At 42.9% G+C, this 21,180-nt stretch overlaps 1 protein-coding gene across 1 annotated transcript in view; it reads left to right on the forward strand.

Annotated features, from left to right (window-relative positions):
* Positions 1–1,678: 1,678 nt before the first annotated feature.
* Positions 1,679–21,180, forward strand: part of Frem2 (FRAS1 related extracellular matrix 2) — a 156,736-nt gene continuing 137,234 nt past the window's right edge. The window contains exons 1-2 of the mRNA XM_042685857.1: positions 1,679–6,851; positions 13,455–13,544. Of these exons, the coding sequence (XP_042541791.1) occupies positions 1,679–6,851; positions 13,455–13,544 (5,263 nt within the window). The remainder of the gene's footprint in view (positions 6,852–13,454; positions 13,545–21,180) is intronic.

A 21,180-nucleotide genomic window follows, 5' to 3' on the forward strand; every position in this document is an offset into this window, starting at 1 on the left:
CAAATTCCAAGTACTTTTTGAAGAGGAAAAGAGTAGAATAACTATTATCTCAATTCTTTGTTCCTGTGTAATAAACAGATTTGTATGATTAGGGGAAAAAGCATTACTGGGAGTAAACAAGGGAGGAAGTGACACCATTCAAAAAGAAATATACCCATTACCTCACTTATGCAACTGTAACCCCTCAGTACATCACCTTTACAATTATAGTAATTTTTTTAACAACGTTGCCTGTGGATAAAAATACCTGGATCGTAAAAAAAAAAAAAACACAAGAATACTTGAAGAACCAATTTTAAAAATAGTTGAGTTTAAATTTTGAGAGTTTAGGGTGAAGGAGGTCATTGGGATGGGCAGAAAACCTATAAAAAGGAATCTGTACCACGAAAAACAGACAGACACCAGGGGGCAGGAAGAGCTCAAGCTGTGACTTCAATCCGGGGTGGCTGAAATGGGATCTCAACTATTTTAGTTCGCCCTCCGGGTATTTATCAATTCTCTTGGCAAGCAAAGAAACTTGATGCTGACAAGTGGGTTGAGTTTGTACTTGGTCTAATCGTCTGTAATGACAGCTCTCTCGCTCAGCCCCGGCTCTGGAAAAGCCTGGGGCTACATTCCCTAAAACTTATTCTTCGGTGCGAGTCTAGCCATTCTGATGCGAGTGCATTTCTCACGCATTCCAAATACCTGAAAGTTTGTTGTTGTTGTTGCTGTTTGGTTTCCCTTTTGCTCAGTGAATGTTGATTGCAAAGGAGTTTGTGAAACAAAACAAAAACCTCACCAGTCCGAGGTAATCTATGAGAAATCCACGTGGGGCGGGCACTGGGTGGGGAGACCTTGTTCCAGCTTCTCATTTCAGTTGCGCTTTTGTGTGTTTGTTTGTTTAATAAGCCCCAGAGTTTCTTCTTCTAACACTGCCTTGGGTTTCGGTGCAAACTCCTGCTACTCTGTCTTTAACTTTCCACTTAGGGTTTGCAAGTTTTTTTTTTTTTTTCTTCATTGATAGCAGAAGGGAGATGGGAAGGAAGGGGGGGGGGGGGGGGATGAGTTGATCCGCATCGCAGGCCGAGGAAGAACTGGATCCCTCACCGCGGGGGTGGGAGAGAGACCCTCCCCTCTCCCCCCAGCTGAAGCCGGTCAGATCCATGCGCCCTGCAAAGCAAGGGCTCCAGGCTGCGCCCCGGCACGCTCGCTCGCTCACTTCCCAGACAACCTGTTGCGCCTCCGTCCCCCAACCCCCACCCGGACCCCTCTGCCCGCCGTTTCCCCGCCTCGTCCCCCTAAGAGCTGATTGACAGGAGTCGCTACCCAACCCTGGGCTCGGGGCCTCCTCCGGGGACCAACGATTGGCCTCCTGGGGGGGGACTAGAGTAACTGGGGGAGAGGAGGAGGGATTTCCCTCAAAGCCCAGGGTCGGAGGCGGGGGTGGGAAGGGACCGGGGAGACCCGGAAAGTTAGGAGTGCAGCGGGTGGCGGAGCCAGCGGGGGCTCCAGCCCAGGACCGCGCCGCGCGCGCGCCGCTCACCACTCACCCTTCTGGGTTGAGAACCCTGCGGGCAGCGCGCGGAGGACGGGACGCTTCCCAGAGGTGTCGCCCGCCGTCTACCCCGGGGTGGGGGGACCGCTGGTGCACGCTTCCAGGCTCACCGCCAGTTCGAGCCCGAAGAACACTCGGACCATGCCAGCCACCGGGACTCCCGCGATCGCCCCCCGCGCGCGCCGCGCCGCGGACCCCACGGGCTTTCGGCCGACACCTGCGGCGCCGCCCTGGCTGCCGCTGCTTCTCCTGTCACTGGGAAGCCTCCTCTCCGCCCAGCCCGCGGCCCCCGGCGGCGCAGCCCTGCTGTCCCCGGGTCTCTCGGGGGCTGCTGGGGTCCCGGCGGAGGAAGCCATCGTGTTGGTGAACCGCGGACTCCGGGTACCTTTCGGACGGGAAGTGTGGCTGGACCCGCTGCACGATCTCGTGTTGCAGGTGCAGCCTGGGGACCGCTGCTGGGTGACCGTGCTGGACAACGACGCGCTGGCCCAGCGGCCCGGCCGCCTGGGTCCCAAGCGCTTCCCGTGCGACTTCGGCCCCGGGGAGGTGCGTTATTCTCACCTGGGCGCGCGCAGCCCATCCCGGGACCGAGTCCGGCTGCAGCTGCGTTATGACGCTCCCGGAGGGACCGTCGTGCTACCTCTAGCCCTGGAGGTGGAAGTGGTCTTCACCCAGCTGGAGGTGGTGACTCGAAACTTGCCCCTGGTCGTGGAAGAACTATTGGGGACCAGCAACGCCCTGGATGCACGCACTTTGGAGTTCGCCTACCAGCCCGAGAAGGAGGAGTGTCGCGTGGGCATCCGGCCGGGCTTGGGTGCGCTGCCTCGCTATGGAGAACTCCTCCACTACCCGCAGATCCCGGGAGGAACCCGAGGAGGCGACCCCGAGCCTCTGTTGATGGACTGCAGAGCGTTTCAGGAGTTAGGCGTCCGTTACCGCCACACAGCTTCCAGCAACTCGCCAAACCGGGACTGGGTACCCATGGTGGTGGAGCTGCGTTCCCGGGGAGCTCCGGTAGGAAGTCCTGCTTTAAAACGCGAGCACTTCCAGGTGCTGGTGAGGATCCGAGGAGGAGCTGAGAACACCGCCCCCAAACCCAGTTTTGTGGCCATGATGATGATGGAGGTGGACCAGTTCGTCCTGACCGCCCTGACTCTGGACATGCTGGCGGCTGAAGACGCTGAGTCTCCGCCTGACCTGCTGATCTTTAACCTTACCTCTCCCTTCCAGCCTGGGCAGGGCTACTTGGTGAGCACGGATGACCGCAGCCTGCCCCTCTCTTCCTTCACTCAGAGGGACCTGCGCCTTCTGAAAATTGCCTACCAGCCCCCTTCTGAAGACTCAGATGAGGAGCGTCTCTTTGAGTTGGAACTGGAGGTGGTGGATCCAGAGGGAGCAGCCTCTGATCCTTTTGCCTTCATGGTAGTGGTGAAACCCATGAACACGCTGGCCCCAGTGGTCACCCGGAACACTGGTCTTATTCTCTATGAAGGTCAGTCTCGGCCCCTCGCGGGTCCTGCAGGCGGTGGTGGACTGCAGAACTTGGTCATCAGTGATGAGGATGATCTGGAAGCAGTACGGCTGGAGGTGGTGGCTGGACTCCGGCATGGTCACCTCTTCATTCTGGGGGCTCCCAGTGGTAGCTCTGCTCCCAAGACCTTCACAGTGGCAGAGCTGGCAGCTGGCCAGGTGGTCTACCAACATGATGACAAAGATGGCTCGCTGAGTGACAACCTGGTCCTCCGCATGGTGGATGGAGGAGGCAGACACCAGGTCCAGTTCCTGTTTCCCATCACCTTAGTGCCTGTGGATGACCAGCCACCTGTCCTCAATGCCAACACGGGGCTGACACTGGCAGAGGGGGACACGGTGCCCATCCCACCCCTTGCTCTGAGTGCCACGGACATGGATTCAGATGACTCACTGCTTCGTTTTGTGTTGGAGTCTCCCTTTCCCACCATGGGGCATCTTCTTCTTCGCCAGAGTCACTCTCCTGGGGAGGAGCCAGAGCTGACCAGGGGCCCGTGGAGGAAGCAGGGAGCATTTTATGAACGAAGAGTGACAGAGTGGCAGCAGCAGGACATAACCCAAGGGAGGTTGTTCTACAGACACTCTGGGCCCCACAGTCCTGGATCAGTGATGGACCAGTTCACATTTCGAGTCCAGGATAACCACGACCCTCCGAATCAATCTGGACTTCAAAAGTTCATGATACGCATTCATCCGGTGGATCGGCTCCCTCCAGAGCTGGGTAGCGGCTGTCCCCTTCGGATGGTGGTGCAGGAATCTCAGCTCACACCCCTGAGGAAGAAGTGGCTGCGTTACACTGATGTGGACACAGATGACCGAGAACTTCGTTACACTGTGACCCAGCCCCCCGTGGACACAGATGAAAACCATGCACCTGCCCCTCTGGGTACTTTGGTCCTGACTGATAACCCCTCAGTCGTGGTAACCCATTTTACGCAGGCACAGGTCAACCACCATAAAATTGCTTACAGACCTCCAAGTCAAGAGCTGGGAGTGGCTGCTCGAGTGGCCCAGTTCCAATTCCAGGTGGAGGACCGAGCTGGAAATGTGGCTCCTGGCACCTTCACCCTTTACTTGCAGCCCGTGGACAACCAGCCACCTGAGATCCTAAACACCGGCTTCACTATTCAGGAGAAGGGCCTCCACGTCCTGACCGAGACTGAGTTGCACGTGAAGGATGTTGATACCGATGTGGGCCACATCTCTTTCACTCTCACAGAGGAACCCAAACATGGCCACATGCGAGTGTCTGGACAAACACTGCATGTAGGAGAGATCTTCTATGTGGAAGACATCAAACAAGGCCGGATTTCCTACCTTCATTCCGGGGACAAGTCGTTGGCTGATAGCTGCTCCTTGGAGGTGAGTGACAGACACCACGTGGTGCCAATTACGCTTAGAGTGAATGTTCGCCCCGTAGAACATGAGGCCCCCATGCTGACCCTTCCTGCTGGGAAAATAGAATCTTATCTGGATGTCTTAGAAAATGAGGCTACTGAAGTCACGGCTAATGTTATTAAGGGGACTGATGAGTACACAGATGATTTGATGTTGACTTTCCTCTTAGAAGACCCACCCTTGTATGGGGAAGTCCTGGTGAATGGAGCTCCAGCAGAGCACTTTACTCAAAAGGACATTTTGGAGGGCTCTGTTGTCTATACCCACACCAGTGGTGAGATTGGTCAGTTGCCCAGAGCAGACTCTTTTAACCTGAGTCTGTCAGATACATCTCAAGAATGGACAGTTGGTGGCAATACTATCCAAGGTGTTACTGTGTGGGTGACCATCCTGCCTGTGGATAACCAGGCCCCAGAAATTTCAGTGGGTGAACAGTTTATAGTATTGGAAGGTGATAAAGGTGTGATCACCTCCATGCACATCAGTGCTGAAGACATTGATTCCCCAAATGATGACCTCTTATGTACCATAGTGATTCAGCCAACTTCAGGTTACGTGGAGAACATTTCTCCAGCCCCAGGCTCTGAGAAATCAAGAGCAGGGATTGCCATCAGTGCCTTCACTCTGAAAGATCTGAGGCAGGGTCACATTAACTATATTCAGAGTGTCCATAAAGGGGTGGAGCCCGTGGAAGATCGATTTGTATTCCGTTGCTCTGATGGCATTAACTTCTCAGAGAGACAGTTTTTCCCCATTGTCATCATTCCTACCAACGATGAACAGCCAGAACTGTTTATGAGAGAATTTATGGTAATGGAAGGCATGAGTCTGGTGATCGACACCCCCATTCTCAATGCTGCTGATGCCGACATCCCTCCTGATGAGTTAACTTTTGTCATCACCCAGTTTCCTGCTCATGGTCATATCATGAGCCAGCTGATAAATGGCACTGTCTTGGTGGAAAGCTTCACCCTAGACCAAATCATAGAAAGTTCCAGCATTATCTATGAGCATGATGACTCTGAGACCCAGGAAGACAGTTTTGTGATTAAACTCACAGATGGCAAGTATTCTGTGGAAAAGGTGGTCCTCATCATGGTTATTCCTGTGGATGATGAGACCCCCAGAATGACCATCAATAATGGATTGGAGATAGAAATTGGGGAAACCCAAACGATCAACAACAAAATACTAATGGCCACTGATTTGGACTCTGAAGACAAATCCTTGGTTTATATTATCCGTTATGGGCCAGGACATGGTTTTCTCCAGCGACAAAAACCTACAGGTGTCTTTGAAAATATCACACTGGGCATGAATTTTACCCAGGATGAAGTGGACAGAAATGTCATCCAATACGTCCACGTTGGGCAGGAAGGCATTCGGGATCTAATTAAATTTGATGTGACTGATGGAATAAATGCCCTCATAGATCGTTACTTTTATATCTCCATTGGGAGTGTTGACATGGTCTTCCCTGACGTGGTCAGCAAGGGAGTCTCCTTAAAGGAAGGTGGCAAGGTCACTCTCACAACAGACCTCCTCAGCACCAGTGACCTGAACAGTCCTGATGAAAACTTGGTCTTTACCATCACCCGGGCTCCCATGAGAGGCCACCTAGAATGCACAGATCAACTTGGAATCTCCATCACATCTTTCACTCAGCTCCAACTAGCTGGTAACAAAATCTACTACATCCACACAGCTGAGGACGAGGTGAAGATGGACAGCTTTGAGTTTCAAGTCACCGATGGGCGTAACCCAGTCTTTCGCACATTCCGTATCTCCATCAGTGATGTGGACAACAAAAAGCCAGTGGTTACCATCCATAGCTTGGTGGTCACTGAAAGTGAGAGCAAGCTGATCACTCCCTTTGAGCTCACTGTGGAAGACAGAGATACTCCAGACCAACTCTTGAAATTCACCATCACCCAGATCCCTGTTCATGGTCATCTCCTCTTCAACCATACCAAACCTGTCATGGTGTTTACCAAGCAAGACTTGAACGAGAACTTAATCAGCTACAAACATGATGGCACAGAGTCAAGTGAAGATAGCTTCTCTTTCACCGTGACTGATGGTACTCATACAGACTTCTATGTTTTTCCTGATACAGTATTTGAAACAAGGAGACCCCAAATGATGAAGATTCAGATCTTAGCTGTTGACAATAACATCCCCCAAATTACAGTCAATAAAGGGGCCTCTATGCTCCGCATCCTGACCACTGGCCACTTGGGGTTCATGATCACAAACAAAATATTGAAAGTGGAGGACAGAGACAGTCTACACTTTTCTCTTAGATTTATTGTGACCAAGGCCCCTCAACATGGATACCTCCTCAACCTGGGCAAAGGCAACCACAGCATCACCCATTTTACCCAAGGTATGTTTGACTTTTCTTTAAAACCAAACAATGTTCTAGGTCTTACTTCTTGAATAAATGCCTGTCCTTGAAAGCTTTATAAGTAGAGCAATAAAAGCAGAGTCCAAAGGAAGGGAGAAAGAGAAGGAGACAGTAGATTCACTTTCCTGGGGAAATGGCTCCATTTTGGTTTATATCTCATTACAGTAACTTCTCTCAGAGTGACTATAATGGATTGGGGGGGGGTCTTTTTTGTTGTTGTTTTTTGCTGGTACTACGTTCGAATTCAGGGCTTCACATTCTCTCTTGCTTTTCTGCTTAAGGCTGGAGGTCTATCACTTGAGCCACAGCTCCACTTTTAGCTTTTTTTCTGATTGATTTGAAATGAGAGTCTCATGGACTTTCCTAAGCAGGCTGGCTTCAACTTGTGATCCTCAGATCCCAGCCTCCTGAGTAACTAGAATTACAGGCGTGAGCCACCAGTGCCCAGATATCAATGTATTTTGATAGTGGCAAGGTGTACTGTTAAAAGCAGGAGCAAGACTTTGGTGAATTAAAAAAAATCAAAGCAGAATTCCACTCTGCTACATTTTCCACACCTGTCTTCTGAGCTGCTATGTTTCATATACTGCATGTCCTTCATGAAGTATTTGAGTACATTAAAGCAAAGTGTGATACTGGTTAATTGCATTCATTCACATTTAAATTTATGTTATTTTCATTATTTTTAAGAACATTTTTGTCCACATTGTTGTAGTTGTTAGGAACTTTGTAATGGGAAGAAAAACTATGTATGTATTGTCTCTAAGATTTTTATATTATGTTTATATTTTATATTTATATTTTGTGATATATTGATATAATATATAAATATATTATATTTATATTCAGACAAATACCTTTCTGAAAACCTAAGAGATAAACACCTGTCTAGAGTTGTAAAAGTTATATAGCATTGTAAGCTACTATGACAGACACACAAAAAGGGGGGAGGGGATAATGAATGAGGTATATAAAGGTTAATGATCACCTCCAAACCATACAACTATTTCACTATTCTATTAAGACTCCAAAGAAAAGTAAGCAAGATAATAGTAGATGGTGGAAATTACTTTATCATTTGTGCCCTTCTGTCTCTCTCTGCTGTTGGAAACACAATATCAGACATTGGTTTCCTCTCATACCTGCATTCCTTAGGCAACAAGATTCCTCTTACCTCAGTCTCCTGGGGTAGATGGATGCCCTTTGAAACAGGAAGGTTAGATGACCTATGCACAGTTATTCAGCAAGGGAAGGGAGAGGTTCATTCAGTGTGCTGCCTGGAGAGTTAGGGCTCCGTTCTCCAGAATGTACAACTCTCTCATTACAAAGGGATTTGTGTTGCTTTCATGAAAATCTGCCCACATTGGAATGGAAACTAGATCTACCCTGTGTGGGCTCTGTGGGTAAAGCTGGAGTCTAACCCTAGGCCATCCCCGAGCGGTATTCTTTTCCTGCAACAGTGTTCTGCACTTAGATAACAAATACTTTAATACACATGGATGTAGCAAACGGCAGTGTTAAAGTGAACTACTTCTCTGTTTGATGTTGGCAAATAGTCTCACACTCCAGCCTCCTGATTCTTGGCCCAAAGCCTGCATACATCCTAGGGCCTGTAGGGACAGGAAAACCCCAGAGTGCCAAGTGTCATGCCAGACCAGCAGGACACTTTTGTGTGAAGTCTTTCTGAGGATAGAGGGGCCTTGCCAGCTTAGCCCACTTTACTTTCATGGAAAATGAAGAGGATGAAAGGAATCTGTGAGAGGAAAGAAAATGGTACTTGCAATCTTCCTACTGAGCTGAAAAGGGAGTCTGATTTTGCAGAGTGTTTTAAAAAGAATTTTTGGATGAAGGCAGGCAAGCTATTTAAATTCTGTGGACCAAGTTCAACAGTTGTAAATATTAGAATATTATTTCTGAAATATTAAACTCTAAAATGAAGCTATTTTATCATAGTACATTGATCTATTTCTTAGTGGTTTTTGAGTTGCCATGGCTCATTTTCTTATGGCATTTGTAAAGGTAGAGTAGGTATGTTTATGATAACAATTTCTGGTGTCTTTCAAAAAATAACGTCTAAGGGGAGTTAGTCATATTTGGTAAAAACTCAAACACTGACTAGGGAAACTGTTGGTATTGAATCATGCCGTATTCATTGGAACAAGTTGAGGCTAGAGTGTGGTTCGTGGCGGTGATTTATGGAGATTAGATAAGTGTTTAAAATGGAGAAAGCTCTAGAGAGCTGCCATGGCTGGCTGTTACTCCAGGAGGAGAAAGGAGGTGGTGTTTAGAGAGAAAACTGGGCTCTCTTTCTAATTTGTCTTTTGCTTTAATCATGAGCAGAGATGCAAAACTGATGTGATAAATTTTTTTTTAATACACTGAGTTAAGTCAGTTTAGCGAAGGTGGTTCGTGAAGGTTGATTCCTAAGTTGATTGGCTTAGTGGCCCCTGGGAAAAAGAATTAATTAGTTTGTAAAACTCATCATTAATAAACAGTATAGAATTAGTCGGATTACAGAAATTGTTTACGTCAAATTTTACCTCTTTGCCAAGTTATCCCTACCCACAATCCTTCACTTTCCCCAAGGTCTGAATCACTTGTCTGGACTCTTTCTTCCTTGTGTAGAATACATAATGATGGAAGAGGGGACATTGATCAAGATGCATTGGTATTCACAAACTGACCTGTTGAGTTGAAACCCTTTTGTATAATTATTCAAAGATAGTAACTTTTTAAAAAAGAATATGTTATCATATCTTTTGTGGGATAATTTATTCATCATTTTCAGAAAAAGAGTAATGTCCCCAGATTTTGAAACAGGAATGGTTACTGAGCATATTAATGAATTACCATTTCATATTAATGAAAAACTATAGGATGATTTAGACTAGCTGAAATTAAAGCAATGCATATTCAGCAATCTGAAGAAAACCCAGTTAACCCTTAGATAGTTGATTACCTCTTAGATTTTTTTATCCTTGAGTACTTATGTACTTTAAGAAATCTGGTGTTTATACTTACATTACGTTTCTGTTATTCTTTTTTTAATCTTATTTTATTGTAAAGATGCTGTACAGAGGAGTTACAGTTACATGAGTAAGGTAATAAGTACATTTCTTTTCTTTTCTTTTTTTAAAATTTTTGTTTGTTGGTCATAGGGCCTGAACTCTGGGCCTGGGCGCTGCCCCTCAGCTCTTCAGCTCAAGGCTAGCATCCTCCCACTTGAGCCACAGCACCACTTCTGGCTTTTTTGAGTAGTTTATTGGAGATAAGAGTCTCACAGGAACTTTTCTTCCTAGGCTTACTTCAAACCACAATCCTCAGATCTCAACCTCCTGAGTAGCTAGGATTACAGGGGTGAGACAGCCAACACCCAGCTTAAGATAATATTTTGATCAAAGTCTTTACCTACCATGGAATTATCACAGTGAGGCCTCCTGGTTCTATTCATGCATGTTTGTGTGTGTGTGCACACACACATGCACACATGTGGTGTGTGTGCATGCACATGCATGCGTGCGTGTGTGTGTGTGTGTGTGTGTGTGTGTGTGTGTGTGTGTGCATTTGCATTTGTGCTGGTATTAGGGCTTGAACTCAGGGCCTCACCCTGTCACTTAGCTTTTTTGCTCCCTTGAGCCACAGCTCTACTTCTGACTTTTTACTGGAGATAAGAATCTCATGGACTCTTCTACCTGTGCTGGGTTCAAACCAAGATCTTCAGCTCTCAGCCACTTGAGTAGTAACAGACAGGAATGAGCCACTGACACCTGGCTGTTTCATTATTTTTATATAAAAATTTTAAATGTCAAAAGAAGTAATGTTGACAAAAAGTCTTTACCTACTTGAGATTTTAATAGAGTCCATTTCTTAAACCATAAATTAGTATTAACAAAGTGATGAGGAAAATAAACATGGTTTGGGTATGTGCCAATCAATGTTACATACCTTAATTTGGAAAGAAATCATGACATTTGCATGTCCTACAATTGTACTCATGTTCTATTTGCCTTTTTAAGGTAATTGGTTAATATAGATAATAAACAACTTTCTTTTTTAAAGAAAGTTCTTAAAAATAAGTCAATGCAGTGACAGATTTTTCAGATACTATCTTTTCTTACAAAATTTAAGAAAAGGTAGAGCATTGGAACAGTCATCCTCACATGATCAAGGGCATTGCCCCAAGAAAGGGATGTGTAGTCAGCAGAGTTCAGTTCATTCCTTACTGATAAAGAGAACCAACATACAAAAGCTGAATTTTCAGAGTAAACAGACCAAGAGCTGTACAGGGGAGGGGCCTGAACTGCTTAGCTCTGCAGAAACACACATGGGAGGGTACTGATACAAGTGTGAGCCAGCACCACTCAGTTCTTTCATTTCAAACTAACACTTGAGCCTTTCTTAGAGTAAGACTTTGAGCAAAGGATTATGGGAAACTAGATAGGGAAAAACACACACAACACACACAGGCAAAAGTTTTCAATCTACTGGGAAAGGTAGCCAGATAGAGAGATACAAATGACACCAGCCAGAATATGGAGGGATCCTGGTATGCAGGAGAAGAGTTCAATATTGTAACTCCTGTAAACAACAAACTTACAGTTTAGCAAAATGAAAACCAGAAAGCTGGAACAAGTGTTGTGGGGGTCAGACAGGCCAAGAGGAGGAGGGGCATAAGAATGGAGGGAGAAAGGTTGGGTAAATATAGACATAGTAGGCAATGTGCATTAGTGAAAATGGAACTAGGTCACTTTGAAGAGATAGGTGGGGTTGAAAGGGATGGGGGAAAATGATGGAAGGGGTGACATTGATTAAAACCTCTTTATACAACTACTTAACGGTAGTAATAAAAATAAAGCACACAAAAAAGACACCAGTGAGAAAGTGTGGGGAATTATTATAAACATAAACATGAGATATACCTTGGGACTTCCTTCACCTACAAGTACCTATGTTAATAAGCACATAATATTAACTCTAAAATCAGATTTTCACCTTCCTGAGATTTCTAATTATAAGTGAATCAACTTTCAGAATTGTATAATCCAGGATAGAGCATATATTTCACATCTGTTACATGGAGCTCTAGGAAATCATGAAGTAATTTGGAGATACCAAATCTTGCCTTGCTTGAGATGATTCTTCCTCTACCTTAGACCCATTGGCTTATGTCTAACACCTTTGAACTCTGTAATATGAGCTTTTAGTAGCTCTTAGGAGGTAGAAAATCCATAAAACATCACATACCTAATGTGGAAGCTATTTTTATTATGATCTGACTTTATATAACACTTGTCAATTCACTGATTGGCCCAGCTCAAGTAACAACCTATTGTTATTATCACACAATATAGTAGTTATTTGTTTTATTCTATTGTCTGGAACTGTTAAATAGATGAAAAAGAAAGTCTTAAAATGGTTTGACTAAGTACATGTTTTCTCTCATATGTGGAAGCTGGATCTGAAATACAACTGGACATGATAACCTAGACAAGATTCTTGGTATTTACACACAGACTCCAGCAGGACACTCTAAGGGGAGAAATCCACAGAGGTAACACCTCTGAACATTTTAAATGTATTGAAACAAATTCCAGGAAATGGAAACATGGGGAAGGGAGTTATTGTTTTTGTTTATGGTGGTAGTGTTCATTTTTCCTTTTGGATTTTTTTGTCTTTTATTCTGCAGTAGGCAAAAGAAGAAAGAAGGGTGAACAAATACATTCATGGTATTCAGTAAACACTATTCAGTAAACTACACATGTGGTATGCAGGGATGAGAGAGGGGAACTGGGGGAAAGCAAAGGAAGGGGTGACATTGTCCAAAAAAAGAAATGTACTTATTGCCTGACTTACAAAATGGTAACCCCTCTGTACAACACCTTAATAATAACAAAAATATGTTTTAGAAGAGAGTTTGACTTAGTAATGAGAACAAATCTATGCAAGTGGATTTTACAAAGGAACAAGCAGTATGAGGTGCATGTCTGAGAGAGTGTAACTTTCTACTAGGAATAAAAGCTTCTGTTTTTATTAGATTTGTGTTTGAGTTCTAACAATATTTAGATCTGCAGGATTTTTTAAAATCTCCTTGATTTTTTTTTGTTTTAAACTTCAAAGAGCTTAAAGTTAGAAGCACGAAAAGTGAACAAGAGTGAGGAAGCAAAGCCTTTTCCTCTTCTGTGCCTGCTGGTAGGGCCAGTCCTACAGGGAGGTAAAGGATCTGATTTCAAGGCGGCCAGGAAATCTGCCATGCTTCAAAATATCTTCGTTTCCACCTGTCATGGTGTCTAGCATTCCGTATTTAGGTAGTCAGTCACTCCTTTGGTGCCAGGAGCAGCCACACCTTGCTATTATTATAATCTAAGTCCCCAGCTCTATTTATCTGTGTAAGGATCAGATTTCCATGAGACAGCTGGAATCCAAGGGGTTTAGAGATCAGGGAACTAATAGAGCACTGGGCCCTTTAGAAAGTGACCTAAAAAAAATCACGTTTACAGAAAAGTTAATAGCCAATAGCATAAGTAACAAGGAATTGGTTGTCTTATTTTTTTCTGTTTTGTTGTTGTTGTTATTGTTTTCTAGCTGACATTGATGACATGAAAATCTGCTACGTTTTACGAGAAGGAGCAAATGCCACAAGTGACATGTTCCGTTTTGCAGTTGAAGATGGTGGTAAGTGTCTCATTCTCCTGGTAGTTAAACACAGGAGAGAAGTTTTTCCTGGTTGTTCCTCAGAAAAATTCTTACAAGGACTCTTTACTGAGTATCACATGATGCTTCTTCGAATCTATGCAGAGTGAATTTGGCAAATTGGGAACACTTCTCATTGCAATCTGGCACAACCCTATACTGTAATAACTATAGAGAAATGTTCCAGTAGTATTTTGATTTTTAAGCATTCTTGTGATTTTTAACCATGAAAGAAAGGAAGAGATGAAGAGAGTTGTATAAATGGGATCCCACGGCCATATTCCTTGTCTGAGGTTGAATGCTTAAGGCCACTGGAAGATGTTGGAATCCAACTCTTCTCCACCCACAACCCTGTGCCCAGTGATGTGCAGTTGCCCAAATGAGATACTGAGCTACACTTTCCTAGCGTGCACAGGGATGCTGTGTGAATTAATGATGGTGAATAGAGTGTTACCCTCATGAGGAACTTGGTACTAAGTAAATATCTACTTGATCTCATTAGATATCATAGTATGTCTAATGATTTTCTCAGTTTGGAGGATTTTGTGACACAGTGTAGCTAAAAGTTTTCCAAGTTTGAAAAAAAAAGCAGAGAATGGGACATGCCTATTATTACTATTTTTTTTTACTTTTGTGCCAGTATTGAGGTTGAATTCAGGACCAGGGTGCTGTTCTTAAGCTTTTTTTCTTTTCTTCTCTCAATCCTGGTGCATTATTACTTGTGTGACAGCTCCACTTCTGGATTTTTGGTGGTTAATTGGAGATAAAAGTCACGTGAACTTTTCTACCTCCACTGGCTTTGAAGCTTGATTCTCATGTCTCAGCCTGCTGTGTAGTTAGGAATACAGGTGTAGCCGTTGGCACCCAGCTTTTGATCTAAGTTTCCTGGGGAATATGATTGTCATTACTCTCCCTAAGCTGACAAGCCAGTCACTCTGCTCAGCTCCCAGTGCCAGTTCTCCCTTGGTCTGTAAAGGAAAATCTGACCCACTCTGGTATTGAATATGCATATTTTGGTTTTGTTTGCCCTCAAAGGAAACACAGGGACCTCACTAAGTACTTATGTGTATAAAGAGAGCACAGGAAGTAAGGATATGTGCAAGAGAGAAGAGAGGGGAGAAAGAATGATCTCAGTCTGATCTGTGTTCTCATGGTTCTTTTAAAAACTGATGCATATTAGGTCATCCATCTCAGAATGGTTGCATCCTTACTCTGCAGGTTTATTGAAGCATTAAATAGCATTTGTTAGAAATATCACTGGACACAATGTGATCACAGCTGAAAAATGACATCTCTTGGGTGTGTGCCAGGGAGGCTAACTTGAGTTCAACTGTTTGATTCCTACTATAAATCTGAGGCTTAATAAAGCTTATGCTGTTATTTTGAGAGTAATCAGATCATAGTTTAGTGTTCTCCATCATGATAAAAATGTATCCCAATAAAGAACAAAGTTTTAAGAAAGAAACCAACTCATAAAAATTAGTCTGGTCAGGTGCCTGTGGCTCATGCTTGTAATCTAGCTTCTCAGGAGGCTGAGATCTGAGAGTCACAGTTCAAAGCCAGTCTGGGCAGGAAAGTCCTTGAGACTTTTATCTCTAATAAGCCACTAGAAAATCAGAAATTGCACTGTGGCTTAAGTGGTAGAGCACTAGCCTTGAAGTGTAGAGCTGAGGGACAGCGCTCAGGCCGAGTTCAAGCCCTACGACTGAAAAAAAAAAAATTAGTCTGGTTATTGGCTCTTGCTGCTCAAAGGAGAAAAATTCTACTCAATGAAACTATAGAGTAAGGACCTGAAATATTCAGATATTTTTTCCAGGCATAGACTAGGTTTATTTTGTAGAATAACTGTACAAACCTCAACAGTGAAGTGCTTTTCTTTAAAATTAGAAAAAAAAACAAGTAGCTCATAGCTATAATTGTTCTAAGATACTGTAGCCTATATTTCAAAATATTTGCTTTACCTCATAAGCACACACACACACACACACAAACCACACACACACAATTATTCTACTATTCTACACATACATTGCTAGATGAAATAGTAGTAGCATTCACCTTTAAATAATTTGTCTGTATTCAAATGTTGAGAAACATTATGTAGTATTATATTTAGATATTTTCAGTGAGGAATGAGTAGGTGAAGAGGCTGGGCTTATTTTTAGAATTGCTGAGAAGTGTGGTAGGGCTTTAAAAGATGATCTTCGTGTTTGTGGAAAGAAGAAGGGAGTCTTTTCAGATTTCTTGGAGCTGCAGTTCACATGGAACTGAAGATTCCAGAGATATTTCTTCTTTACTTTCTTCCTCTCTGTAATTGTGTTATTTACGGGGTTCAGGCATACTCTGGCAAACTATTATTAAATAGCACTAACCTTAACTTTCCAGACTTGCAAAAAACTTCCCCTACATAAGATAAATGCAGAAACCTACAAGATTTGGAAAAAAATATATGTGGATCTCAAAAGTTGACTTAACCTAAATTTAAGGAAGTTTTTTTTGTACTGCCTCATAAGTAGTCTAATGTTTAGATAAGAAATTCAGTACTAAGCCCTGGCTGTAGAGATTTATTACATAGTGAGAGGTCTCCATGCCCATAAATCATTCTTAAAAGATATGTGAACCTCTTCCACTATTTTACATTTGGGAGGTCAGTTGAGCACTACAGCATAGTCAAGAACTCTCTCTAAGAGTCACATGGACTTTCTTATCCAGGCTGGCTTTGAACCTTGATCCTCAGATATGGCTTTCTGAGTAGCTAGAATTACAGGCATGAGCCATCCGTGCTTGACTCTACTCCTAATTCTCTTTCCAGTGTACTAATTCGCCTGCTTCAACTCTACAAGCTTGGGTTTAGAAGGATAGCTTTCTAAGGGAATAACTGTGCCAAACTTAACTCTTGAATAATCTAGAAAATAACCTATCACAAATGTCAGGGATCAAGAATATAAGAAGAGACTAAAACAGAAGCCCAAGCACTCTTTTCTTTTCTTTTCTTTTCTTTTTTTGGTCAATTGTGGGGCTTGAACTCTGGGCCTGGGTGCTGTCCCTCAGCTCTTCAGCTCAAGGCGAGCGCTCTGCCACTTGAGCCATAGTGCAATTCCGGTTTTCTGGTGGTTAATTGGAGATAAGAGTCTTGTGGACTTCCTTGTCCAGGCTGGCTTTGAACCGTGATCCTCAGATCTCAACCTCCTGGATAGCTAGGATTACAGGCGTGAGCCACCAGCGCCCAGCATCCAAACACTCTTGCTTCAGAGTTGTTCTCTGAGAAGCTAGCTGCCCATGGGATTCTTCCATTTTAATATGGCCATGCATGTTGGTCATCCATCACTCTCAAGGGATGGTACTTGTTTCAGAGTCACTGAATTTCAGGTTTAGTAGCACATTTATATTAATTACCAAATGACAAGAGAGAAATGAGGAATAGATAATGTCAGGCTTTTTATCTTAGGAGTACTTTACTACATGTGGGCTTAATAAATGTTGGTAGATCTAGCACTGAGTACACAAAGTGCACAGAGAGGCTTACAGCTTGGAGTTTTTTCCATTAAGCTCTAAGTCTTCTGCATAATTTATTCATGCTTACAGAATTTTGCCTTCCTAGCATCCTGGGTACAGTAAAGTAGCAACAATGAAAGTACCATGGTTCATATTTCTCAGATAAGGAAATGGAGGCATTGAAATTGGTAACTGATTACCTTCAAACTCCAAAATCATCAAGAGGCTAATTTACAGCATAGATACTTCCCCCAAATAGTGAAAACTGATCAAGTCCACACTTGTTAAGGACAGCAAGTTTGTGTCTCAACTTTAAAGATAACTGAGTACAGTGGTTTATCATCTGAGCTACCCAGGAGGTGGAGATGTAAGGATGGCAATTGGGAAACAACATGGACAAAATTAAGAGCCCATCTCAACTAACAAATTGAGTATGATGGTACGTCCCTGTGGTCTCAACTACTTGAGAGGCATTAAAGTGCATCTTAGTCTGAAATCAGCCCTGGGGGGAAAAAAGCAAGAGGCTATTCAAAAATTAACAAAACCGAAAAGGGATGGCAGCTTGTATCAAGTGGTAAAGCACTTCACCAGCAAACACCAGGGCAAGGCTTTGAATTCATACGCTAGTGCCTCATAAACAAAATAAAACAAAAACCTGAAAAGGTCCTATGGTCCTAAACTTTGTAGTACTCTTTATTGGTATCATAGTGTAGGTCCTTCAATGATTATTTAGTAATGTAATCTGTTTCCTGGAATATTAACAAAGAGCCTGAACTCATTATGTCAAAACAGTTCATCTATTTAGAAGTTCTGTCCATTTTTATAGTAGTTGTAATCTATAAAACCAAATTCTGAAGTTTGGGAGTGTTTTCCAGCTTTCTTTGTCTGACGTTTGTATTGAAACATAGATGGCAATCATGTATAGATTTAGTTCATTTAAGCTTCATTAAAAAAATCATCCTTTATATATTCAAGAGGGTAATCATGTAATAATAATAATAATACAGACTTGACCACTAGGTCTTCGTTAGATTACTATTTCATTAAATTCTAACTTCAGACCTAGTACTCCGCATTAGATAGGTGGTGGGTGAGAAAAGCCTGTATTCTTTGATCCCCTTCATAAGGTTTTGTTTTGTGTTGCTGATCCTAGGGCTTGAATTCAGGACCTGGGCGCTGTCCCCGAGCTCAACACTAGTACACTACCATTTGAGCCACAGCTCCACTTCCACTTATTTTTGGTGTTTCATTGGAGATGAGTTGCATGAACTTTCCTTCCCAGGCTGGGTTTGAACTATGATCCACAGACGTCAGCCTCCCAAGTAGCTAGGATTACAGGTGTGAGCCACCTGCATCCAGCTTCCCTTCATATATATAAAAATTTGGTTGGTACTGAGGATTGTACTCAGGCCTCGCACTTGCAAGGCAAAAGCTACACCACTTAAGCCATGCCTCCAGCCATTTTTTTGTGTTGATGAGTTTCAAACTGTAGTCTTATTTTATTTCTGGGCCAGACTGGACTGCAATCTTCCTATTTGTGCTTTCCTGCCTATACCAGTGGGGATAACAGATGCATGGCACTACACTCAGCCAACGGCTCTTCCCCAGCAGCTGTGATAACAAGTACCCATCAATGCATCCAGCCATTAGTTGAGTCTCACGAACTTTTATGCCTGAATTGACCTTGAACCATAATCCCTCATCCCCTATCTTCTAAGAAGCTAGCTAGGATTTCAGCCTTGAGCCACCCAACTGGTTCAATGTTAAACGTATTCTATTCTTACCTGATTCTTCCTTAGCTTTTAACATATGTATATATATATATGTGTGTATGTGTGTGTGTATACATATATGTATATGTATCAATACATATATACATGTGATCATACATATGTATATATGTATAAATATATACATGTACATATATTAATATATGAATATGCATATATATACATATATATATATATTATGTGTGTGTGTCCTGATCAGGAAGTTAACCATGTCTTTCTTTGTGTTCCTGGACTGAACTTTAATTACAGTGAGAATGTCTGTCTTAGTACTGTTAATGTGAGATCTCCACTGGAGAGAAGAAATTACTTCCTACCAAGAGCTTATTATTAATCTTGGAGGTTCAGTGCTTCCTGATGCTTGAGAACTGTGGCAAATGCTTCACATGAATCTGTGACGATATGGACATGAATGCAGCAGTAAATAAGAGAAAAGCACTCCATTTTTAAGTGAGGAAAAATTAAATAGTACCTAAGAGAAGTTGCTACAAAGAATTTCAAGTGGCCCCCTTGCATTCCTTTAGAATGTTCCCTTATCCTAGCTTTAATTTAAATCCCCGTGGCACCAAGAAAGATTCTTAGTAAAGCTTTCGCATTTATAAACACATAGAACGTACAGCTGTGAACATTCCTTTGAAGTCTTCAGTGAAATAAACTGAAGAGTGTAAAGAGCACCAGTTCAGAACTTCCCTTATTCTTAAAAAGTTCTTTCCAGCATGGAAGGAAAAATAGTTGTCAGTATATTAAAATAATCATGCAATTGAAAATGTAAAGAGAAATAGAAATTTGTATAAGTTACCAACATTTTGAAGTAAGCCAGAGCCTCAACCATAACATTTTTGCATTTGATTACCCCAGTTTTCTTCCTTAGGTGTCACATGAGATAGCATTATGACAAGTAGAGAAGCAGAAAGCAGTATCAGAAAAATTATGCCCAGTCCTTATGAGAAAGTTCTAGTGTAACTTTTTTGTTCTAAGTCTCAAGGCCTCATCCTTGAATTGAAGGTGTGTGTGTGTGTGTGTGTGTGTGTGTGTGTGTGTGTGTGTGTGTGTTGCTAGGGATTAAACACAGGGCCACAGGCATGCTAAGCTAATGCTGTAACCCCTGAGCTACACTTCCATCATCCTCTCAAGATATTTCTTGATGGGCATAAGAGAGTCAGGACATGTGCTCATCTGGCTTGATATAAGTGTAAGAGGAGCCTTACTCTTTGCTTTATTAGGAAGCTGGTTTGTTTCTCCCTCCTTTGAACTCTCATGACATGGGCATGCAATCTAAGTAAGCTGTGCCTGCCTATTTTGGCATGAAAACCAGGGCAACAGACACAATAACTGCGTGGGCCATTAATGACCATCTGGGTCCACAGCCAAGCATTTTCTCTTATTGTCTTTTATTATGCCTTGTGGTGCCCAATTTTCCATCCACCAAGAGCTTTAGTTCATAAGATCTTGAAAGATATAAATGGCATCTTGACACATAAGAAGCTGCAGTCATTTTTATCTATGAAATGTCAGCTAAGGTCGAAGATTTCATATTTTTACTTGATGATTAAATAAGCAGAGAGAGGAACACTGGGAACTCCTCATCCTAAGTAGAAGGAGCACAAGTTTTAGCTTGAAAGAGACCAGAAACCTCAGGGTTTACTGATAATTTGCTTGAATGTAATGCTAGGGCTGGAAAAAAAAATAAATGAGTACAGTAAGTAGAAAAATGAAGTCTTAGTACAAGCATTTGAAGATTATACTGATGTATTTGGCTTAGAGAAAAAAAAAGTTAGCATTCTTAACAATAAAATTAATTGCAAGTGACATGAGAACCAGAGAAAAAATACTAGTGCCTGGAGTTATAATCAGATGCCTGACATAATGCCAGGCATGAATTCAAACACTTTTTAATCTGGAAGAAAGTACAATATTAAAATGCAACTGGGCCAGGCAGCTCAAGCCTGTAATCCTAGCCACTTGGGAGGCATAGATTGGGAAATTGTAGTTTAAGGCTAGCTTATGGGAAAAGAAGTTTGTAACACTATTTCAGTCAGTGATTGGGCATAGCCTTTTGTACCTATCATCCTAGGGAATGTACAATGGCTAGGAGTAGTACAAGTACTTGTCATGGCAGTTGTATAGTGAAGCACAAATAGGAGGGTCATGGTTCAGGCTTGCCGAGGCATAAAGTTAAGACCCGATCTTAAAAATATCCAATGAGCTGAGCACGGGTGGCTCACACCTATAATCCTAGCTACTCAGGAGGCTGAGATCTGTGGATCATGGTTCAAAATCAACCCAAGCAGAAAAGTCCATGAGACACTTATCTACAGTTAACCACCAGAAAACCA

Source organism: Dipodomys spectabilis, unplaced genomic scaffold (assembly GCF_019054845.1).
Source record: "Dipodomys spectabilis isolate Male_0828 unplaced genomic scaffold, ASM1905484v1 ptg000095l, whole genome shotgun sequence".
Classification (NCBI taxonomy): Eukaryota; Metazoa; Chordata; class Mammalia; order Rodentia; family Heteromyidae; genus Dipodomys; species Dipodomys spectabilis.